Below are 19,056 nucleotides of genomic sequence, written 5' to 3'. Positions count from 1 at the left end.
CTGTTTCGATTGATTGTAGTCAAAGTCAGGGTTATGTAATCAAGCTAGAACACGTCTCAAGTGATTAAAGATATAGCCTTGAATATTGAACTTTCGTAGCGCCGAATCCCTGTTACGAATTTATACATTTTCAAAGAAACCCTACCTAAAATCCAGCGTAGATTTCGAAAAAACCCTTATTTTTAGTACTTTCTATGGTGTTTGTACCTAAAAATCGACTTCAAAATAAAACAGACCGTCGTTCTCTGAAAATTTCCATTAAAAAGGTAAATCTGGATTGATGATATGAAAGATTGAAGCCTTATCTCCAATCTAGCGGTGGATTTTGTAAAAATATTGAAGATTACGGCTTCTAGGAACTGGTTTTTGATTGTACTTCGAAATGGAGAGTGGCGCGCGCTGCCAATCAGAGCGAGGGGAGAATCTCAGTAAGATTTCGTCCAACCTGTCGACAAAATTTCTCGTGTAAAATAGGATGAGCGATGGCTGAGTGAGATTTTCCCCTCGCTCTCATTGGCTGCGCGCGCAACTCTCCTTTTCGAAGTACAATCAAAAACCAGTTCCTAGAAGCCGTAATCTTCAATATTTTTACAAAATCCACCGCTAGATTGTAGATAAGGCTTCAATCTTTCATATCATCAATCCAGATTTACCTTTTTAATGGAAATTTTCAGAGAACGACGGTCTGTTTTATTTTGAAGTCGATTTTTAGGTACAAACACCATAGAAAGTACTAAAAATAAGGGTTTTTTCGAAATCTACGCTGGATTTTAGGTAGGGTTTCTTTGAAAATGTATAAATTCGTAACAGGGATTCGGCGCTACGAAAGTTCAATATTCAAGGCTATATCCTTAAGAACATAGAACTTATTCAATGAAAAATAGAGAGATAGCTCGAAGAAACGGATGGGAATTAGTAGACCGAAATTAAATATTAGCTCAGTTGGCAAATCTGTATCTATCAAAATGAACATCCAGCATCTTATTCCAAAATAATCTCTCGCTCCTCTAAAAATAGAAAATCACCACTTGATCGTCAAGGCGTTCGTCTCTTCTTTCTGAATAGCCCTGAAACTTGTGTAGAGGGACTGTTTGTCGATGTCGCGTTTTAACTGTGCGAAAAGTGGGCTGAATTTTTCGCACGTCAGCGGCTGATAGTTTTCTATGCCATGCCGGTGACGAGATAGTTCATTTTTTTCACAGATCAATGAGAAACTATTCTTGATTAAATCGGAAAAAGAAAATATTTTGGAACCTAATATACCTCTTGTCCCAAAAAAATCAATAAGTTGCGCTCGACAACCTGAGTAGAAAACTTGACACAGGGTTCAAAAGGAGTTTTAATAAATGCCATCTAATAATTATTTCAATCTATTTTTTAATTCCGGCTTCATTTCAAAACGCGGCTTTCAGAACCCTCTCTCAGGTTTTCTGCTCAGGTTGTTGAGCCCAGTCAGTTTGTCGGGAATGAACACTAAATAAAAGACTTTACCATATTTATAAAAAAACTAGATCGCAAACTATCGGAAAAGTTGAAATGAGCGTAATGAAAACTTCATAACGCACTTGTGGTTTTTTATCTCTTCATCCATCTCTGAGCTATTCGCAAGGCGGTGCTACGGCTGGCAAGACGCGCCCGTGGTGAACGCTGCGGACAAATATTTGCGTACTTTGAAATTTACTATTAAAAAGGCATCTGCAGTACTCTAATTAACGTATTTGCATATTGGAATTCCAAGGTCATTCCCAGCGAGAAAAAAGTAAGTGGCGACTTCAGAAGCGTTTTCTCTTTCTTAAAATACGTACTTTTCGAAAATAAAAAACGATGAATATTTAGTGCTCGCAACTAAGGCTCTAATCCCGAGGATGATTGAGCTTTGTTTTATCTATTCACCGGACCTAAGGCGTTGTAATCATCCGTCATCCGGGTCAAGATTGACTCGTTTGTTTCTCGATCATCGTAACGAATTTGAGCTCCGCCATTCAAGCAGCCGGACTGTTTTTAGGCTTTGGGTTCAATAATTTCAATTCCGGTCTTCTCTCTGATCCATCTCTGTCAGAATCATTGAAATATCCAAAAGATGAGAAGAAAACGTTGTCGTCGTGGCGATTTATAATGTTAACTCAACCACGCATCTTTCTCTTTGACAGACGCGCTTTTTGTGAGCAATAAAAAAACCAACATTGACAATGTTGAAAATCAGCCTCGCGGCGCTACTTTCAAACTAAAATTTAAAAATTTAACGTCCAAATCGCAGATTTTAAAAAGTGACAAAATCAAAGCCTTTCCGGACAGGCCATTACTTCAATATAGTCGTAGGCATTTCCTCGCTTATCAATGAGTTGAGCGCGTGTCTTTCTTGTCTCACTTTTCTTTCAGAGGCTTTTAAGTTCGCTTCAACTCGAGTCCCTTTGTTTTCAGTCGCGTCACTAGATTCTGTATGCTTCGGAAACCGTACGCCTTTGCGAATCTCTCCATTGACACTGTTTTTTTTATGTTTCCGACGCCATTTTCGACCCTCCGTAAAAAAGGGATGAGTATATCTTGAGATTATCTTAACCCCCCTACGCCACAGAATAGAGCTTTAGCTCTCATTTGAGCCCCTTTGAGACGCTGTACGATGATTGTACTCCGAGAACATAGACTCCCAATATGAGGTTAAAATTGGCGAAATCGGGTATATTCGGGTTGATGACGTCATTTGTCAAAGATCACGTGACATTGACATTTGCTCAGTGTCCCTACGCCACAGATCAGACCCTTAGCTACATTTTGGTACCCTGGGGGACTCTCTGCGACTTCTCTGGTCGGAGAACATAGACTCCCCAGTTGTCGGAAACATAAAAAAAACAGTGTCATTGTTATTTCAATTTCTGAAGCATGGCTGTTGATTTCGAGTCCTTTGGTTTTACCCGGCATTTTTTCCGGACAACCCGCAGATTTTTCAGCGGGTTTCTCGCACGGAGACTCTTTTTCACGGGCTACCCGCTCTACTTGTTTTCTCCTTTCCGCCGAGTAGCTCGTGATTACCCGCAACCCTTTTTCTCGAGCCAATCATACGAGCGAATTTTCTTTTTTCTAGGCGAAATTTTCGCGAGTAGCTCGCGATTATCCTTTACCCATTTACTCGATCTACTCGCACGGGTCTCCGCGCGAGTAACCCGCAGAAAAATCTGCGGGTTGCCCGGAAAAAATGCCGGGTAAAACCAAAGGACTCGAAATCAACAGCCATGTTCTGAAGTGTAAATAAACTATTTTCGAAAATAAAAATATTCTTGAATTTTAACGTAACATTTCCTGAGTTTAACTTCGCCATCGATCTCTAGCGTCGTTTCAAGAAAATCTTTGTTATTTCTGACTTTGGTGAAAGTCAATTCTCCCGTCGGTTTTTGGCCTTTTCGAAGATCAGAAAAGCACTCATAAATTAACAAAATGGCGGTATTAATTAAACCTGTCACTAGCATTGTCAGGAAGCGTCGTTTGATCCGTCTACTAGTAGATTTGACAACTGGAAATAAAAAATGATTCGCGATCCTTTCCGAAGAGAGATTCCGCTGCGCTTCGATAGATGTAGTCGAGATATCCTCCAGAGCCTCCGCCACGATGGGAGTAAATAACATCTCCGTCGTTGTCCTCGTGCTCGAAAGAAGCCACGACGGTTTCCAGATCGTCCTCTTCGAGATTGTCGACTAGCAATTTTTCGATCTCGGTTGTGGCCAGAACGCAGTCTTGTCAAGGTGATTTCCCTCTTATTAATCATCATTCAGATACTCAGGTTTTCTACACAGGTTGCTGAGCCAAGTCTAAAGAAATAAATGGCGAAGTCCCGTTCCTACATCCTTAACAACCCGGCCATTGCTCTCGATTTGGAATTCCTGTCTGGCCGCTTCGAGCTTTTGTCGAAACATGGCATCACAGTGACGTGGTAAATGTCTTTATCTTTGGCTGCGAAAATGCGAAATACTTCCACGCGCATTCGAAAGCGATAAAGAAAGGTTCTAGCTTCCCAAGAAGCACCTTTCAATTAATCAAAATCGCAGATAGATTCTTAACTCGCGATTTTCACAAGCTCCTTCGTCTGGCAGCGATCGCTTCAGACTCATGCCGGAAATTTGCTTTCCCAGGGATTCTCAACTGCGATCGCAAACTTGTGCAATTGACAGCTATTTGCAATGTTTTCATCCTTTCCTGTGGGCTGCGTACTTTTGAGAGTTGCGGAACGAGCAGATCTCCTTGCGTCTTTTCGGCGTAGCAGACGAAACCAGGACAGGCGGAGCAAAGCAGTGGACCCTTGGCCGCTTGAGCTTGGCTGTTGAGGCGTGCGAGAAATTCATTCTTGACCTCTTCTAGAGCCACGTCGCGGAAGGGAGTCAAATCGCGCGTCTTCCACACGCCCAGTTTATGCAGAACCGCTCTTAGTCCTCTGTCTGGCTCAGAATGAATTTCAAACGGATTTGACTGTCAAGACGGTCACAGTGTTAGCAGCCACCTTACTAGGTCACTCTTCTCAAATGAGAGCCTTTCCTCAAAATGGTAAGTTCATCCACGCTTTCGTGGGGGATGAGCTTTGCGTGTTAATGTTGTTGGGCAACGCCCCTAACGGTGAATAAAGGTTTTTTTCACCCCGTGTGCCTAAACCGTTGAGCGAGTGAACTGCGCGACTGAGGGGATAGCGTGACGACAACTTTCGACGATTTCTTGCGCAAAACAGAGTAGAACTCATCCAGTGACTAATCGGGGCTCAAGCTACAGGTCAGACATGATCGCCAACATGCGAGAATTTAAAATATTCCAAGGCTAACTTCACGAAACGCGACTAAGTATAAAAGAGAAAGAGGCGCTGAACCCCAGACTGGGCGGTGATCAAAACTGTCTCGGCAGAGGTGACGCAACCAGAACAAGCAAGACAGTCTAGGGCAATTATAAAAGGTGAGTCCAGCCAAGGCACTCCTACCAGCGCATTATAAACGCCATGATTTACCTGCCAGTGTTATTTTCGCCTTTTCGAGCTTCTTACCCGACGAGTCGGCGTAGCTGCCATCTAAACCCCAAGTTAGTCATTATTCTAGATCCCTCGCCGAATCTTATCAGTTTTTATCAATTAAAATTGGCGATTTTTGAAGGTACCTTTATTTCTTTTTACACGGCCGACCTTGCCCAAGTTCAGATTCGCTTCATTTTAACAACTGCGATTTTAAAATCACTGAACTTTTTCCTGGCCTCGTTTCGGCTTTTGAATATCGACCGGTTTGGTGCATTCGAGCCCGGGGCCGATAAAATCGTCCAGGTCGCCGATTCTCACGGTCCCCGAAAATGCCATTTCAAATGAATCTTTTTCTGAAGAAGAAAAAAATCGTTATTTTCTTCGGAAACATTTCATCATGCTTGAATAATGAAACAAATTTCAATCAATAATTGCTTCAACTTTCATAAAGACTAAACCCGACTCAGGAAAGTGGGGAAAGAGATGCCGAAAAGAGAAGAAAGCAGGATCTGCTCTTCAGAAAAGGATCTTTTTCGTATTTCTCTGAGTCATCAGCGCGCGCCAGAACGTTTTTGCCCACGCTCGAGACCAATTTTTAATTTTCGCTGAGTTAACAGAACACGCCTATTTTTCCATCCCTATTTTATTGAATTCAGGAGAGACATTCAACAAATCTTCCATTTCCTAATTCATTTTCGCGTAATTCCTTCTTTTAATTTATCCGAATTCATATTTTCAAAACTCATTATTAATTAAATACTTAATACCCGTCATTAGTAATTACTATCATCATTAACAAGTAACAACAGAGTATTCTCCCAGTAGCTAAAGCGTTTAAGTCTGAGAGGACAGGGCGTTGTTGGCAAAAATGTCAAGTCAAGGTATTTTTTCTCTAGCGCATGTCAGCGACTAATTGTCACCTAAAAAAGAGATTCTCATGTTAAAACAGAGTCCCCCCTTTTATGGAAGAAATACAGTACCACGTGAAAATCGCGTCCTGAATTAATGAAGATATAGTATTTCCGCTTCCGTTAATTTGGATCTATTTAGAAATTTACTCCCGCACCTTCTCATAATTTACTAAACTAGGTTTACGAAAGAGACCGTTTTTATTTTCACGGACAAGGAATTTGTGAACTGAACTATCGTTGCGTCAATTACAGGCTTTTGGCGAATGACGTCGTTAGCCCGCCTGCGGCGCTACTTATCGGTGATGCTCCTTTACTCCCATACTATTTTTTTCTCGTATAAATTGCGGCAACCAGCTATCTAATCCTTCACTTTTTTAGAGAACTGTCTCGAGACAAGCTGACCACATCGACGGACGCAAAAATATTAAACTACATCGACAATGCCACTGACAGATGTACTCAACGCAATGACGCGTAGAAAGGTCTTCTCTGACGAGGAGAAGACCGAGACCAAGCTCAAGGTCCGGCTCAACAATAATTCTAGCGTTTCTTTTTCTAAAAGGGTAAATCTTGCTGAACACATGAAAAGAGAACGCTGGGACTCCTTGATCTCACCTCGATCGGAGTCGGCTCGACCCTCGGAGCTGGGGTCTACGTCCTTTCTGGACAAGTCGGCCGAGAAGCCTCTGGCCCGGCCGTTATCCTCTCCTTTATAATCGCAGCCTTCTCTTCCATCCTCTCTGGAATGTGCTACGCCGAGTTCGGCGCGCGAGTCCCAAAGGCAGGTTCCGGCTATATCTATAGGTATGCAATGCTAAGAATGAATATATCTAATTTCGATCGCCTCAGCTACGTGACAATGGGCGAGTTCTGCGCGTTGACCATCGGATGGAATCTCGTGCTCTCGTACGTTGTTGGGACAGCGTCTGTGGCAAAAGCGTGGAGTACGAATTTGGACGCGCTGATAGGATGCCAAATTCGCTCCTTCACTGTGCAGTACATGCCCCACTTCAGCAGTTCCTTCACCGAATCTTATCCTGACATATTCGCTGCTGTGATCATCATCCTCCTCTGCTGTAAGTAATCCATCCCTCTGCCTTGCGCAAAAACCAAATCCCAGGTCTCCTCGCTTATGGAGTCGAAGAAGTCGCCTTTATCAACAAGCTTTTCACAATGGTCAACATCGTCGTGATCGTGTTCGTCACTTTCGCCGGATTATTCGTCGGTGGTGATAGACCCTTTTTCGAAAACTGGACGCTCAACCAGACCGAAGTTAACTACTTGGTGGAACATCAGTTTTCCGACAATATCTCGACGTCCACTGTTTCTTGCCGCGACATCAACCACACCAACCATGTATTCTGGGAGGATGGGACTTTTAATCCGCAATCGGTAGAACTAGCTTGAGTGCATTTTCAATCGAGTGTCTTTTTCTTTTACCAGAATTTCTAAGGAGTGATTTCATGAAATTTTGGATTGTCCAATAATTTTTCCCTTTCCGAGTTTTCTTGCGAGTTTCGAATTCATGCACAAGTGTTGTGAGATCCGCAAAAATTAAATTTATTTTCAAACTAACGCGTGAAAAATCCCACTAACAGAAATCGAATGGAATGAGCATCTTAGAGAATTACTCTCAAGGGAACATATCGTTTAACGTTGATCAGACAGCCCGTGATCCAGAAGAAGGCGAATGGCCCGGAAGTGGTGGTTTCCTTCCATACGGCTTTTCAGGCGTCATCGCTGGCACTGCCACCTGTTTCTACGCTTTCGTTGGCTTCGATGCCATCGCTACCACTGGCGAAGAAGCTATCAACCCTCAGGTAATTTAGGTAGCAGTTAGAGTTGCTCATTTCCGATTCAGCGAGATATTCCCTATTCCATTGTTCTTTCCTTGATTGTATGCTGCGTTGCGTACCTTGGTGTCTCCGCTAGCTTGACTTTGATGGTGCCTTATTTCTTCTTGGACAAAGAAGCGCCATTGCCCGCTGCCTTTGCTCGTAATGGAATGCCCTGGGCCAAGGAAAGGGTCTCTTCTCCTCCAAGAAATGTTGACACACAGAATGCGTTGTGACCCTGTGAACCAGTATTTGACTGGTATCGGTGCCACCTGTGCGCTGACTACGTCTCTGCTCGGCGCAATGTTTCCCATGCCGCGCGTCATTTACGCCATGGCCGAAGACGGAATTCTATTCCGAAAACTCGCCGAAGTTTCTGAAAAAACCAAAACGCCCATTATCGCTACTGCTGTTTCTGGTGCCCTCGCCGGTAAGCTAGCTTGATTTATTTTCTCTTAATTTGTCCAATGCAGAAGAAAGTCTAGTGCGCGCAAATTATGCAAGGTATTTATTTCGTGATTATTTCTCAAAGGCTAATCGGCCCTCCAATTGATTGATGAAAAGTAATTCGCTGAAGCTAGTGAATAGCTTTCCACTTTGATCCATAGTACGAAAGACATAAAAATTTGCAAACTTCACTTGAATGAATATTCTGTTTCTATTTGTTCATTTGGTTCTTTAGCTGTACTTGCGCTCGTCTTCGATCTCGAAGAACTGGTTGATTTCATGTCGATTGGAACCCTTATGGCTTACACTCTTGTCGCTACGTCGGTCATGGTACTTCGCTACAGATTGGACACATCCGCTGATCCAGTAATTGATACTTCTGCGGAGACTTTTGCCATCAAGGATTTTTTCTCGCCTCGATATGGCACTCCCACCGAATTGTCCGCACAGGCTGTGTCGTACTCCACCTCTTTTATTGGTAATGAGTGCAAATGCTGAACATCCTTTCTAAAGCCGCATTCAGCTATCTTTTCGATCCTCTTCTCAGTGTGCTCAAAGTTCGAGTGGACGAAGGGAATGCTCGTTTTCGGCGTTTTAATTATCGTATTCAGCATTTTTATCTGGCGCCAACCGGAGTCGGAGGCCGTTCTCAACTTCAAGGTATTGTTGCTCTTATATCAAGATGGTCATTTTTAAGGTACCTCTCATCCCATTCATCCCTGTTGTAAACATCCTTGTCAATGTCTATCTGATGGTGTTCTTGCGATGGACGATCTGGGTCAAGCTCACCTTCTGGCTTGCAGGTAGAGAAAGGACTAAAACTCGGGAAATATCTTTCTTTTAGCCGGATACGCGATATACTTCGGGTACGGATGGAAACACTCTTCTGAGAATCCAGACTACAAGAAGCATGGAATTTCCAATGGAAAATCTCAAGAGCAAATGGTATGCATGTTTATATAACTATCATCTATCGTCTTCAGGGAAAAGAATTCAGACATTCAAGGGTACAAACTTATCCTTACTTATTGAAAAATATCGACTCTTCTCGATAAAAAAAGCAAAGTCGATTTAGTCTATTTGAACTACATGCAGATAATACACATAAAAGCATGCTAGGACTGACCTTCGCTAAAGAAAGTTCACAGATATTCACTAAATTTTTAGGCTCTGGTCAATGGAAACGGCGTGGCGAAAGAAAATCGAACGGAAGCGGTCTTGGTCTCCTCTGAATCGGAAAAACACTAAACTATCTTTATGGGAAAAAAGTTCGACCATGAAGATATTTTACCGGCTGGCATAAATGGCATAACGACAATCTGCGCGGAATGGTTCTCCTACACACAATATAGATCCAACTATAGGTGGTCCACATAGGTCCCTTTACACAAACACCAAAACGCTAGTCTTTGCAATATTCATAATTTCGATTCTTTAAAAATTTTAACTAGGGTGTTCTAATTCTCAAGAGCTTTCTTAACTAAATCCTATCGTATACCACCACGCCTCAAATCAAACTTCCATATCTTTTGCTGTTTCCTTTTTTTTGTTTAAAAATTTTCAAAGATAAAAAAATAAGAATTAATTTTAACACGGGTATATGATATCAAACCATTTCGACAAAAAAAAATTGCCAATTTTTCTTGACTCGCAATTTTTAGTTTCTTGGCTTTTTCAAAAAAACTTTCTTTTGATACCTGACGAGTTTCTGAACTCGATAGACATCTTGAGAATGCTCATTTGAAGTCTATCCCGCTATCTAAACCCGCGAAAAATTCTGTACTAGATAATCAAAGGTGTTTAGTGCTGTTACTTGGTTGCGGTACTCTCCTCTTTTACTTCTAAACAATTTTCATTAAAAAAAAACTAGAGCCTCCACAAAACCCGGCTCGTTTCTCTTTCTCAGGTCTTCAATCCTACGCAAGCTTTTTATAATTTTTATTTAAAATAACGTCTTTTACCGGTGCTTATGAAAAGACGCCTCCTCAAGTTCTCTTTAACAGAAGTTCAACAAAAGTGTCCTCACTCACACAAATCCGTGATGGCTTCAAAATCTGCCCTTTGTTTCATTTCTAGTGGAACTAGATCTTAGACCTATTTTCAAAACAACTCCTGTTATCCTTTTCTTCGTTACTGATGGACCTCTATAAGTTTATATATTGTGAATCTCCAACACTTCATCATTTCTTTTTTTTGCGATGCTTTAAATGAAACTCTTAATAAATTTATTGCAACCAAATAACGCCCGTCTTTTCGCATTTATCCCAAGCGTTGGTGGTGTAATGGTCAGCATTGATGCCTTCCAAGCATTAGATCCGGGTTCGATTCCCGGCCATCGCAATCTTTTTGCATTATCTCAGCCGTCAGAGAGTGATTTAGATCAAGAATGAACCGAGACGAACGGCGGGAGCGTCTCAAACAGATGATCCAAGTGATCATAAACGGCAAGAATGCCGGAAAGCAACCAGGTGATATCGCCAAACTCGCTGGAATGAGCGTGAAAGATTTCAAGGAGATGGCTCCTCAATTCAAGGTGTCTTCTTCTGTCAATATGATCTTTAGCGTTTTTTAGCAAATGTTCGGAATGGACCTGCATTTCTCTCCAGGACTCCAGCTCATTCTCCCTCGTGACCAGCAAGAAATGGCGGTGTTCGTCGAAGAAAAGGTTCTTTCGCCCGAAGAAAAGCCCGAAAATAACTTTTCCTCGCTCGATCACATCGCTACCATGCTCATGCATGTGATGTTCTTCCGAAAAGGGAAATTAACCGAGCCCGAGATGAAGAAAATCTTCATCGAGAAGCTGAAGATCGAATGGGACAAACCAGATAGCCTCCATGGCGGCAAGAGTGCCAAACAGCTCATAAGTATGCTCGAGAAAAGCAACTTAATCAAACGGGTCGCGTAAGTTACGATACTTGCAGCTTGGCTGGGCAACCAGTGTAGAAACCTGAGTCAGGGGCCTGAAAGAGCTTTAAAATTTGTAAAAAGCCGCGTAGGGTTGTTTTTTTAACCGTTTCGCCACAGGTTATAAATAGATTGTGATGGAAACCTGACTCAGGTTTCTACACAGAATGCCGAGACAAGGGCGCAAACCTTAACACTCACCTCCTCATGGTCATTAATTTGATTTTAAAGCATGACAAAGAAAGACTTGAGCACCCAAACAATGATTGAAAATGACAATCAACGGGTGCTGACCTGGGAGTTCGGTGCGCGGGCGAAGACTGTCTACAATTGGGAGAAGATCTTCCGCTCGGGAATAAAGAGCATCGAGCAGCGCGCGGAAGAGGTCCTTACGGAGAACGACGTAGCACGAGCCCGAATGCACTGCAAGAGTCAGCTCGATCAGCTGAATGCCGAGAAAGTGCGAGAACGAGAGAAGAGCCAAGTTTACAACAATAGAGCGGCGCAGAATTAAATCTGTCCCCAGCTACTGCCGCTAAAGAGCTGCCGAACGTAATTGAATAAATTTTATTATGTTGAATGAAAGTTTGTTTATTACTCTGGAAAATCTTTCGATTTCAAAATTTAAATGCACTAAGAGTTAAATTGCTTGACGCAGGAGAACAGGCAAAACATTTCTTTGGAGATTTTAAATCTTTCGAATTTTCCGAAACTACTGAAGTCGGCTCGTTCTTGGTCTTGAATTTTTAGAGTTCTTGTTTTTCTCCTTGTCGCCTACCTTTCACCGTCTTTTTGAATTGCAGTCCTTTCTTCTTGTCTTCGTTTGCCATGAAGCGTTCGCTAATGAAAATGCTGATTTGATGGGGAAAAATGATGTTACCAGAATGCAGTCACGCTGTAAAATTGCTTCTCGTCAAATTCTTCCAATCCTTGGAAATTGAGGGTCTCGCCCATTCTCGTGAAACTATCTGCCGACACAGCGCCTGCCAGTAAAGGGTGAAAAATACGTTTAAAATAGTTGCACCTCTCCAAAAGTCAAAGAACGCGGCTGCCAGTTCCTCAAGATTGAGTCTATCGGGGTCGAAGTCATCCTCGTCTTTTCTCTTTGATCGTCGATGTTTTGATATTCGAAGGTCCCAGAGTTTCTTGTAAAGACGCTGACGACGAGGAACGATTTTCAGATAGTCCGTGATGTACTCAAGGGGCGTCAGACCCCGCAGAGCCTAAGAGCTACGTTTGTGCTTTGAAATAATCGGGCTTCTCTACCTCTAAATTTATTGGCAGCGTGAAAGTTGCAGCATCTTTGTTGAAGGTGTATCTCGAGGAGAACCAAGGAGTTGTTGTTGATCTCTGAACCATCGAATAATAAGGTCTTGTTTAGCGTTTTTTATTATTTTTGAAAAGGGAAGTGCGTCTCCGATCCACAGCAGTTTTTGACAAAAGTGGCTTTTGATCCAAAGTGCTTTACAGTAAATACTTATCAGACTTAGCCAAACTTTCTTTGTTCGGACCGTCAAAAGCGTCTTTTCAACAAACACAGAAGCGTGTGTACGGAATGTTTTCCGACGATGCTATTCCATGTCGCCAAGGAAGCGGGCCAGTGTATTTGGGAAGCTTAGGACTTTGCAAAGATCTGTTTGCGTAAGGACGATTTGCTCGCGACACAGAACGATAATTCCAAGTCTGATAATTGCTGAAGGATTTGTGTACTAATTGAGTGATAGCCTATTCGAGGATCTGCCAACTAAGCCCAGTCAAAGACCTTTCCTTCTATATTTGAAAGAATCTCGACTCCAAATATAAATTTCTAGTAGTAATTAAAACTTTTGTTGAATCAGGAAAAATCTTCATGTTGAGCAAGAAAAATGAAATATTCTAATGTAACTAGCCTGCGAATAATAAGGTTGAAGTTTTCAAGTGAACATATTTGTCTTTTGAGTTCGGAGATACCGAGGTATATATATTACTGAAAGTGAAAATTTTGATAAATTCGATTATGGTAGCTAAAGTAATTGTTTAATCGTTGCACTTTCAATAGGAAAGTAGATAACCGTCAATAATCTTACCTTGTATATAAACGACGAACTTATACTTTTCTGAGTTTCAACTAAATTCAAGTAAACATCTAACACTATGTTAGCAAATGTCATTTCTCTAGAGACCGTCATCTAGTTCTGGTACTTAAACAGAACGAGTGTATTTACTATCTCTATCGCATCCGCTTCGCCATCAGAATTATTCTCGTCTAATACACAATGGCTAGTACAGTACTTTCTCAGTTTTTGTTTTTATTTGAAAAAGCTTCATTAACGAAACGATAAGGAATTCTAATTGCGCTACGATGAGATTCAAAATAATGTTGAACCTTTTCCCAGTCACATAATAATCTTTCAGCGTTTTTCTTGGTAAATCTTGATCGTGTTCATCTTCCCAGGTTACCATCACTGTAATCTTGCTCTTTCGTCTCTATTATGTATCAATCTATCTTTCTTTTGGTCTTTTTCTCGTTCCTATTTCGAAGCTAGCATCATTGCTGCTAGTTTGCGGTCAAGGGCATTTGCACAGCTTTTGCTAAAGTTCTGACTTTGCGAAAAAATGGTGAATTAACAGAAGGTAAATATACTCTTTCAAACTAGTATTTGAACAATCGCCCAGGAAGTCACTTGCCGCCATATTTTCCGCCAGGGAAGATGCTAATTGAGCTCCTATGAGTTCCCAGCAAGAATGTTAAGATTTTCAAACTGTATTCTATTTAAAAGTGTTCTCAGTAAAATATCAATAATCTATACATATTATGCTGTCATATGTGTGCAAAGTTTAAGACGGGGAAGGGTCGGCATTTGTCTATAAATAAGAATATTCTACGACTTCTTTTTCGGGAGATTCCAACGGCTCTCGCGCTTCTCCACTTCGCCGGCAGAAGTAGCGAAGTGTCCGTTTCCAAATGTCGACGCCGCCGCATCGACGTCAACGTAGCTCTATCAAAATCATTACTTCAGCTATATTTGACTGCGATTACCTGTGGATGCATAGGAGGAGGAGGTGCAAGGCCTAATTGATTTTGTCCTTTGGGCGATTGATTTGGCGGGCGGGGCTCAGGCATGTCAAACCCTAAAATATGCGAAGTGATGGGGCAAGGACAACGCAAATTGTGATGCTGGTGAGAACGCACACCCCCAAGGGCACAATAAAACGGACACCCCACAACTGACTTGCTAATTGGAATACTCATGTCAATGACATGTTCTAAAGCAGACCAAGGGAACAACTTATCATTCTGACAGCCGCTATATGATCAGGAATAACTTGTCCAAACAAATCATCAACAGGCTTTGAGTTTTCTCACACTGCAGACTCACCTAGCGGTTTTCCTAGTGGCTCGTAGGCAGGAAAGTTTCGGAAGGAGGAAGGTTTTGGCAGTATAGGATGGCTTCTTTTGGCAGTGAGCTTGACTCTCGCTTTAAAGAAGAGATAGCAGAGGTACTTGAACTCCATCAAATTTAAAATGACGCAAAATATCGTAAATCCTGAGAAACAAATATAATATTTTCCGTTTTGTATTCAGAATGTACCTAGCATGAAATTGAGAAAAATAGTTTTTTCTGCTGGTCGAGAAATGAAACAGTCGACGACGTGAGGGCAGGGAAAGCCCTGACATTTGAAAAGCTCCTTCACTTTATATCCAAAGAGCCACAATTGAAGAATCCCGAAAGTTGCTTCGGAAGCCAAACGGAAGAATACGTTGGCCTGCGATCGAAAGTCATTTCCTTTTCAAAAATAAGTGCTAACCATGTAGAGATGAAAATGCTGCGAGACGGACTTTCCGACCATTATGCCGCATTTTTTCTTGGACTCTTCTTTGTTTTCTTTCGTCACTTTTGAAGAATCGAGCAATGCCTGCACGACAGGCTGTTTCCATCATTAATAATTTTGGATTTTCGAGGCATACCTGATCTTGGTTTTGAAGATCAGATCCTTTGCCAGTTTGGAGCATTGGTGGAGGGGGCATGTCATATTCCACTTCTTTTTCATATTGAGGTGGGGACTTTTGGTGCTTTCTGCTTGTATGATGTCCATTGGTATTGTCTCGACTTCTATGATGTCTCGATCTTCTGAATGTTGTCTGAATCCAGGGAAAATGACAATTTTCGTACCTGCTGTGGTAGTTCTTGTTCCCCGACGAATCGGAGTCATCATCCGTTTGGCGATGAGTTTGCGTTTGCGCTTCTTTCATGTTTGTAGTTGGCTTTTGACCCGCAGGTAGCACGCTCCCTGAGGTAGACACTGCCCTTTCGGATTTCTAAATTTAGAGCATAAGACATCGCATTGAATAAGAATGCGCAATCAATTCCGTGCCCTTGACACCGAAAGAAAAGGGTAGGTCATCATCCCATAGGGACTCGAAATCACCAGGGATAAACGAGTTTAATGCTTTTACTTTATTTATTCTCGACAATAATTTACCTTTTCTGCAATCAGTTGTGCCTTTGCTTCTTGCTTTTTTGATTGTTCGACGCGCATTTTTTCCTGAATTGAGCAGTTATCAACTGAATCTTCTCCCATCTTGAGGAGCAACGATTTTAACTTTCTCACTCACTTTCGCCTTATGACCAGAATAGACGATGAAGCCAACAGACGGCATCGTCACGCACATGAGCTGAAAGCCCCAGAATCGTACATGTGAAATTGGCGCGAACTTGTTGTAGCAGACCTAAATATTCCTCAATAAAATAACTTGAACAAAATATTAAAATGGATCATTAGGTTCTCTAGACACGATGATGGAGAATATTAATTGTCTGTTAATGAATGATAAAATCAATTTGGAGCTTCTCCATTTTCAAATCTGAGATGCCACTGATCAGAATCCATTAATTCATTAATAACCCGTTACAAGCAAGTAAATTTGGAATATGCTCAATTTTCAATAAGCCTCTTTTCGTCAGAAAGCCCATACGTTAGCATTACCTGAACACACCCAGGTTGCTGGGTATTGCAGCGAAATTCTGACTGTTCATCGGCGTAAACTCGGTCTCCTAAAATTTATAATATAACACAACAAATAAATAATATAGCAGATTTTATCGATAAAAATCTCCTTGACTTTCTGTTTTTTCAAATGTCAACGCGCAAAATCATAAATAAAACACCTCGCTAGCAGGAGCAATAAGCTCACGCGTCCATAATACAATGCCAAATATCAGTATTGATTCTCATCTAAATTCTCTCAATTATTTAGAAGACTTTTATCTTTATCATGCTTGTCAAATACAGTTTTTTTCTCGATCATGTTAATATGTTACTTCTGTGGAAAAAAAAGAGCCTCAATCATCTTTTTCTCTTCCTTGATTTCCAAAATTTCTTTTGATAGCCATTAGTAAATTAGCCATTCGGGTGTTATTTGAAATTTCAATTGGTCATAAATATGTAGCATTGTTTAAAGTTTTTCTTTTATTAAAAACGTCACTAGTAAGATAAATCTACAAATTCATGATAGAACTGTATATTTCACTGTACTGGTAGAGAAGAAGAGCTGCCACATTGCATTGTAATATTTATGATTATCGGGATGGGCAGTAAGGGCCGGCACTGTCTGTAGATAGGGCAGCTTACTGTAACTCGTCCACGAGCTTTTGAGATGAGCACCAGGTAACCCTATCAACGTCAAAACGGACTTACTCTGAAATAGGATTTTTCTCCAATTAGCTTTATAACATGCTCCTCGAGCATCAAAAACACTGTCCATTATTCTGTGCCAAATCACGCGAATAAATTATCGATCGCAATATTACACACTGCCAAAAACGAATAATAACAATTCCTTTGCTCATAATTTAAAATATTTCAAAGCCTCATCTTCATTTGTACAGGCCACCCTAAGTGATCATTGCTTCAATCTATACTCTTAGAAAAAATTGATTGCGTGACGAAGCGAAGGAGGGTTTATGAAGATAATTAGGGCCGCTTTTAAGATAAAAAAGGATCTCGGTTGATTGGATTTTTACCTATAGAACCGATGATAACCATTCTGCAGACAATGAGGTAAGTTATCCAAAACTTTCCTATCAGCGTCGAGTGCTGATTCGCTCGTTCGAGCCATCTCTCTAGAAAATGCCAAGACATTCTTCTTTATCAGCCCTTTGGGCGTGCCCGATGAGGCCCTCGGCGTGTTCCGCTGGATCTCAATGGTTTCCTCTATGTTTCCCAGAAGTTTGTCGTGGCGAAACTGTGGTTTGTCCAATCTCTTTTGAGTTGTATTTTCTCGAGTAAAATTAGAATAAATCTGTAGTAAAAAGCTGATCGGATTTTCCCGAAGATGTTCCCTTCTTTCGAAACGAGCGAGAATGGAAAATCAGAGGGCACCTAGCGGCGCGTCGTGCAGCGCACAGGGCGCCACACGAGAAAAAGAACGGACAAATTCTATGCTCAGCTATATCAGCAATATAATATCAGTTCTCATACTGCTAATCAATCTCGATTATCTGTTTGGACAAAGCAACTACCTTGAAGTTTCTGTTATAATAGAAAATCAATCCAATGAAGAAAAAGATCGCTAGAAAGCCTTGAAAAATTAAGACAAAAATAATCCCGGGCTCTCATTCTACGAGTCTCAAATTCTTCAAGACTAAAATTTTCACATTTCAATACAGTTGTAGTTAAAAACCCCACATTGAAAGCTCAATGAAAGCAATGAAAAAAATTTGGTAAATGCTGTTACTAGTCGATCTGATTGGCATTTGTTCTTTTGAGTCCAGAAGTAATCAAGGAGGATAAAGTTTAAGATCATTAAAGAAAGACCCCTGATTTTTATGTTCTATGAATTGAGCCGAAATCGATTATCCAAGTTTGGCTCGCCTGATCCTCTGAAGAAATTATAATCTGGATATTGACTGTTCACTTTTTATTAAGGCTGTTGCCATATTGCTGCTGGGACATATTGCTCTTACTGTCAGATTTACGAGCAGCTAACAAATCGTGCACTCCTCTTCCCTTCTGTATTCTCTTACGCCTGCTTACTCCGAATTAGCTATCAAGAATGAGGAATATAACAACAGTTTTTAGAAATAATAAATAACAGTTTATTCTTTCAATTTTTAAGGTAGATTTAAATAGTTTTATTAAACCAATCTTAAGGGAATATACAAATTCAAATAGTCTTGAGAACAGTCTTCTCTGTATGGTTTATTCAATAGACTTTATTCTTGTTAAAATGATTGTATGACGGAAGACAGAAAAAGAGATGCTAAAGTAGGAGGAAATCTAGCAAAAAATATAAAAGGACCGGGGATAGCCTATTCCGAATAGACTTCCGGAAAGCGTAGCGGCCTTTCTGTAAGGATATTTTTTCTTTATATAGGGTTTAACCCTAACCCTAACCCCATTAGATATCATTTCTGCTAGAAAAAAATTTCTGTCTATATTTTGTTTTTGATAATTCGGTCTTGCCTTCCATATCTTTCTGAGTGACAGAAAAAAAATTGCAATATGTTGCATATTTTATCCGTACATAAAAACGCTAAAAACTTAATGTTCCAAATAAAAATAAAATTGATGCAGACAGCGACTTTGCGGGATTTTAAAGAAGAAAGGAAGAAGTTAAATTAATAATAATACTATAACTCAGCCTGTCTAGTTGGCATATGGCGACCTTGCGCGCGTGGCCTTATGCCATTCATTCATCATCACATGCATATCCATGATTTTTTGTTGAATATTCCATAGCCCGCGTCGAGCTTAAATCATCGCCTAATGATAACAAATATTGAAAATAATAAAAGCAAGTAAACATAAAGGCGTATTTAACGGTAACACTGTAAGAAGGAGCGATACGACAATATTGATTCCGTGCACAAGTTTTTACATTTGTTGAATTATTAATTTGCACGGAAGAGATCACTGATAATCTGAGATGACACTTTTCTGCGCAGGTTGCTCTTTGTTGCTTAAATGGAAATTGTCATATTCAGCTTTTCTT

The 19,056-nt window shown here is 40.8% G+C and overlaps 5 protein-coding genes and 1 non-coding gene across 10 annotated transcripts; 3 read left to right on the top strand and 3 right to left on the bottom strand.

Annotated features, from left to right (window-relative positions):
- Positions 1 to 4: 4 nt before the first annotated feature.
- On the bottom strand, positions 5 to 5,360 carry LOC145708864 (cytosolic Fe-S cluster assembly factor narfl-like). The gene is given in 15 exon segments (XM_081786562.1): positions 5 to 1,161; positions 1,899 to 1,996; positions 2,290 to 2,333; positions 2,413 to 2,518; positions 3,198 to 3,251; positions 3,494 to 3,728; positions 3,854 to 3,898; positions 3,901 to 3,945; positions 4,149 to 4,425; positions 4,527 to 4,548; positions 4,633 to 4,732; positions 4,855 to 4,911; positions 4,982 to 5,041; positions 5,128 to 5,154; positions 5,218 to 5,360. Coding segments are annotated over 15 exon segments (1,413 nt in total). The 5' UTR covers positions 5,321 to 5,360; the 3' UTR covers positions 5 to 1,021.
- Positions 4,624 to 10,434, top strand: LOC145708414 (high affinity cationic amino acid transporter 1-like). 4 transcript variants are annotated; one of them, XM_081786083.1, is made up of 14 exons: positions 4,624 to 4,752; positions 4,797 to 4,929; positions 6,274 to 6,416; positions 6,485 to 6,699; positions 6,745 to 6,971; positions 7,016 to 7,263; positions 7,494 to 7,715; positions 7,757 to 7,923; positions 7,988 to 8,160; positions 8,413 to 8,655; positions 8,701 to 8,837; positions 8,875 to 8,980; positions 9,022 to 9,122; positions 9,345 to 10,434. In XM_081786083.1, exons 3-14 carry the CDS (start codon positions 6,336 to 6,338, stop codon positions 9,423 to 9,425), a joined length of 2,001 nt encoding a protein of 666 aa, XP_081642209.1. In that variant the 5' UTR covers positions 4,624 to 4,752; positions 4,797 to 4,929; positions 6,274 to 6,335; the 3' UTR covers positions 9,426 to 10,434. The 4 variants fall into 4 exon arrangements, with proteins under 4 accessions (XP_081642209.1, XP_081642207.1, XP_081642210.1 ...); XM_081786081.1 differs by having other exon boundaries at positions 7,757 to 7,915; positions 7,980 to 8,160; positions 9,345 to 10,433; XM_081786084.1 differs by having other exon boundaries at positions 7,016 to 7,287; positions 7,560 to 7,715; positions 7,757 to 7,915; positions 7,980 to 8,160; positions 9,345 to 10,433.
- Positions 10,435 to 10,445: 11 nt separating this feature from the next.
- TRNAG-UCC (transfer RNA glycine (anticodon UCC)) lies at positions 10,446 to 10,517 on the top strand. Its single transcript has one exon. It is a non-coding gene; the product is annotated as a tRNA-Gly (tRNA).
- Positions 10,518 to 10,529: 12 nt separating this feature from the next.
- LOC145708430 (uncharacterized) lies at positions 10,530 to 11,660 on the top strand. The gene is made up of 3 exons (XM_081786102.1): positions 10,530 to 10,710; positions 10,750 to 11,078; positions 11,313 to 11,660. Exons 1-3 carry the CDS (start codon positions 10,564 to 10,566, stop codon positions 11,593 to 11,595), a joined length of 759 nt encoding a protein of 252 aa, XP_081642228.1. The 5' UTR covers positions 10,530 to 10,563; the 3' UTR covers positions 11,596 to 11,660.
- A 7-nt stretch (positions 11,661 to 11,667) lies between these two features.
- LOC145708434 (uncharacterized) lies at positions 11,668 to 13,600 on the bottom strand. 2 transcript variants are annotated; one of them, XM_081786106.1, is made up of 7 exons: positions 13,447 to 13,600; positions 13,148 to 13,166; positions 12,348 to 12,431; positions 12,106 to 12,304; positions 11,962 to 12,064; positions 11,860 to 11,921; positions 11,668 to 11,818 (listed from the first exon to the last, which is right to left on the bottom strand). In XM_081786106.1, the coding sequence occupies exons 1-7, from the start codon at positions 13,521 to 13,523 to the stop codon at positions 11,715 to 11,717; spliced, it is 648 nt and encodes a 215-aa protein (XP_081642232.1). In that variant the 5' UTR covers positions 13,524 to 13,600; the 3' UTR covers positions 11,668 to 11,714. The 2 variants fall into 2 exon arrangements, with proteins under 2 accessions (XP_081642232.1, XP_081642231.1); XM_081786105.1 differs by lacking the exon at positions 13,447 to 13,600 and having other exon boundaries at positions 13,148 to 13,437.
- Positions 13,601 to 13,913: 313 nt separating this feature from the next.
- On the bottom strand, positions 13,914 to 17,225 carry LOC145708863 (gap junction delta-2 protein-like). The gene is made up of 11 exons (XM_081786561.1): positions 17,087 to 17,225; positions 16,050 to 16,117; positions 15,679 to 15,792; positions 15,546 to 15,608; positions 15,236 to 15,381; positions 15,031 to 15,193; positions 14,871 to 14,990; positions 14,654 to 14,828; positions 14,441 to 14,608; positions 14,101 to 14,192; positions 13,914 to 14,059 (listed from the first exon to the last, which is right to left on the bottom strand). The coding sequence occupies exons 1-11, from the start codon at positions 17,202 to 17,204 to the stop codon at positions 13,943 to 13,945; spliced, it is 1,344 nt and encodes a 447-aa protein (XP_081642687.1). The 5' UTR covers positions 17,205 to 17,225; the 3' UTR covers positions 13,914 to 13,942.
- Between the last annotated feature and the right edge of the window lie 1,831 nt (positions 17,226 to 19,056).

Source organism: Oikopleura dioica, chromosome XSR (assembly GCF_907165135.1).
Source record: "Oikopleura dioica chromosome XSR, OKI2018_I68_1.0, whole genome shotgun sequence".
Classification (NCBI taxonomy): domain Eukaryota; kingdom Metazoa; phylum Chordata; class Appendicularia; order Copelata; family Oikopleuridae; genus Oikopleura; species Oikopleura dioica.
Note: the sequence above shows the minus strand (reverse complement) of the source record. Positions and strands in the feature narration are given on the sequence as shown.

Coding starts and splice junctions, on each gene's coding strand:
- LOC145708434 (XM_081786105.1), bottom strand. CDS start 13,249: ATGACGGTCTCTAGAGAAATGACATTTGCTAACATAGTGTTAGATGTT. Junction 12,432..13,147: donor GTTCGTCGTTTATATACAAG/GTAAGATTATTG, acceptor TCGATGGTTCAG/AGATCAACAACAACTCCTTG. Junction 11,922..11,961: donor TACAGCGTGACTGCATTCTG/GTAACATCATTT, acceptor CATTTTCATTAG/CGAACGCTTCATGGCAAACG.
- LOC145708430 (XM_081786102.1), top strand. CDS start 10,564: ATGAACCGAGACGAACGGCGGGAGCGTCTCAAACAGATGATCCAAGTG. Junction 10,711..10,749: donor AGATGGCTCCTCAATTCAAG/GTGTCTTCTTCT, acceptor AGCGTTTTTTAG/CAAATGTTCGGAATGGACCT. Junction 11,079..11,312: donor AACTTAATCAAACGGGTCGC/GTAAGTTACGAT, acceptor TTGATTTTAAAG/CATGACAAAGAAAGACTTGA.
- LOC145708414 (XM_081786083.1), top strand. CDS start 6,336: ATGCCACTGACAGATGTACTCAACGCAATGACGCGTAGAAAGGTCTTC. Junction 6,972..7,015: donor GATCATCATCCTCCTCTGCT/GTAAGTAATCCA, acceptor ACCAAATCCCAG/GTCTCCTCGCTTATGGAGTC. Junction 8,838..8,874: donor AGGCCGTTCTCAACTTCAAG/GTATTGTTGCTC, acceptor GTCATTTTTAAG/GTACCTCTCATCCCATTCAT.
- LOC145708863 (XM_081786561.1), bottom strand. CDS start 17,204: ATGTCTTGGCATTTTCTAGAGAGATGGCTCGAACGAGCGAATCAGCAC. Junction 14,609..14,653: donor TTTTCTCAATTTCATGCTAG/GTACATTCTGAA, acceptor TTTGTTTCTCAG/GATTTACGATATTTTGCGTC. Junction 14,193..14,440: donor GCCACTAGGAAAACCGCTAG/GTGAGTCTGCAG, acceptor CGCATATTTTAG/GGTTTGACATGCCTGAGCCC.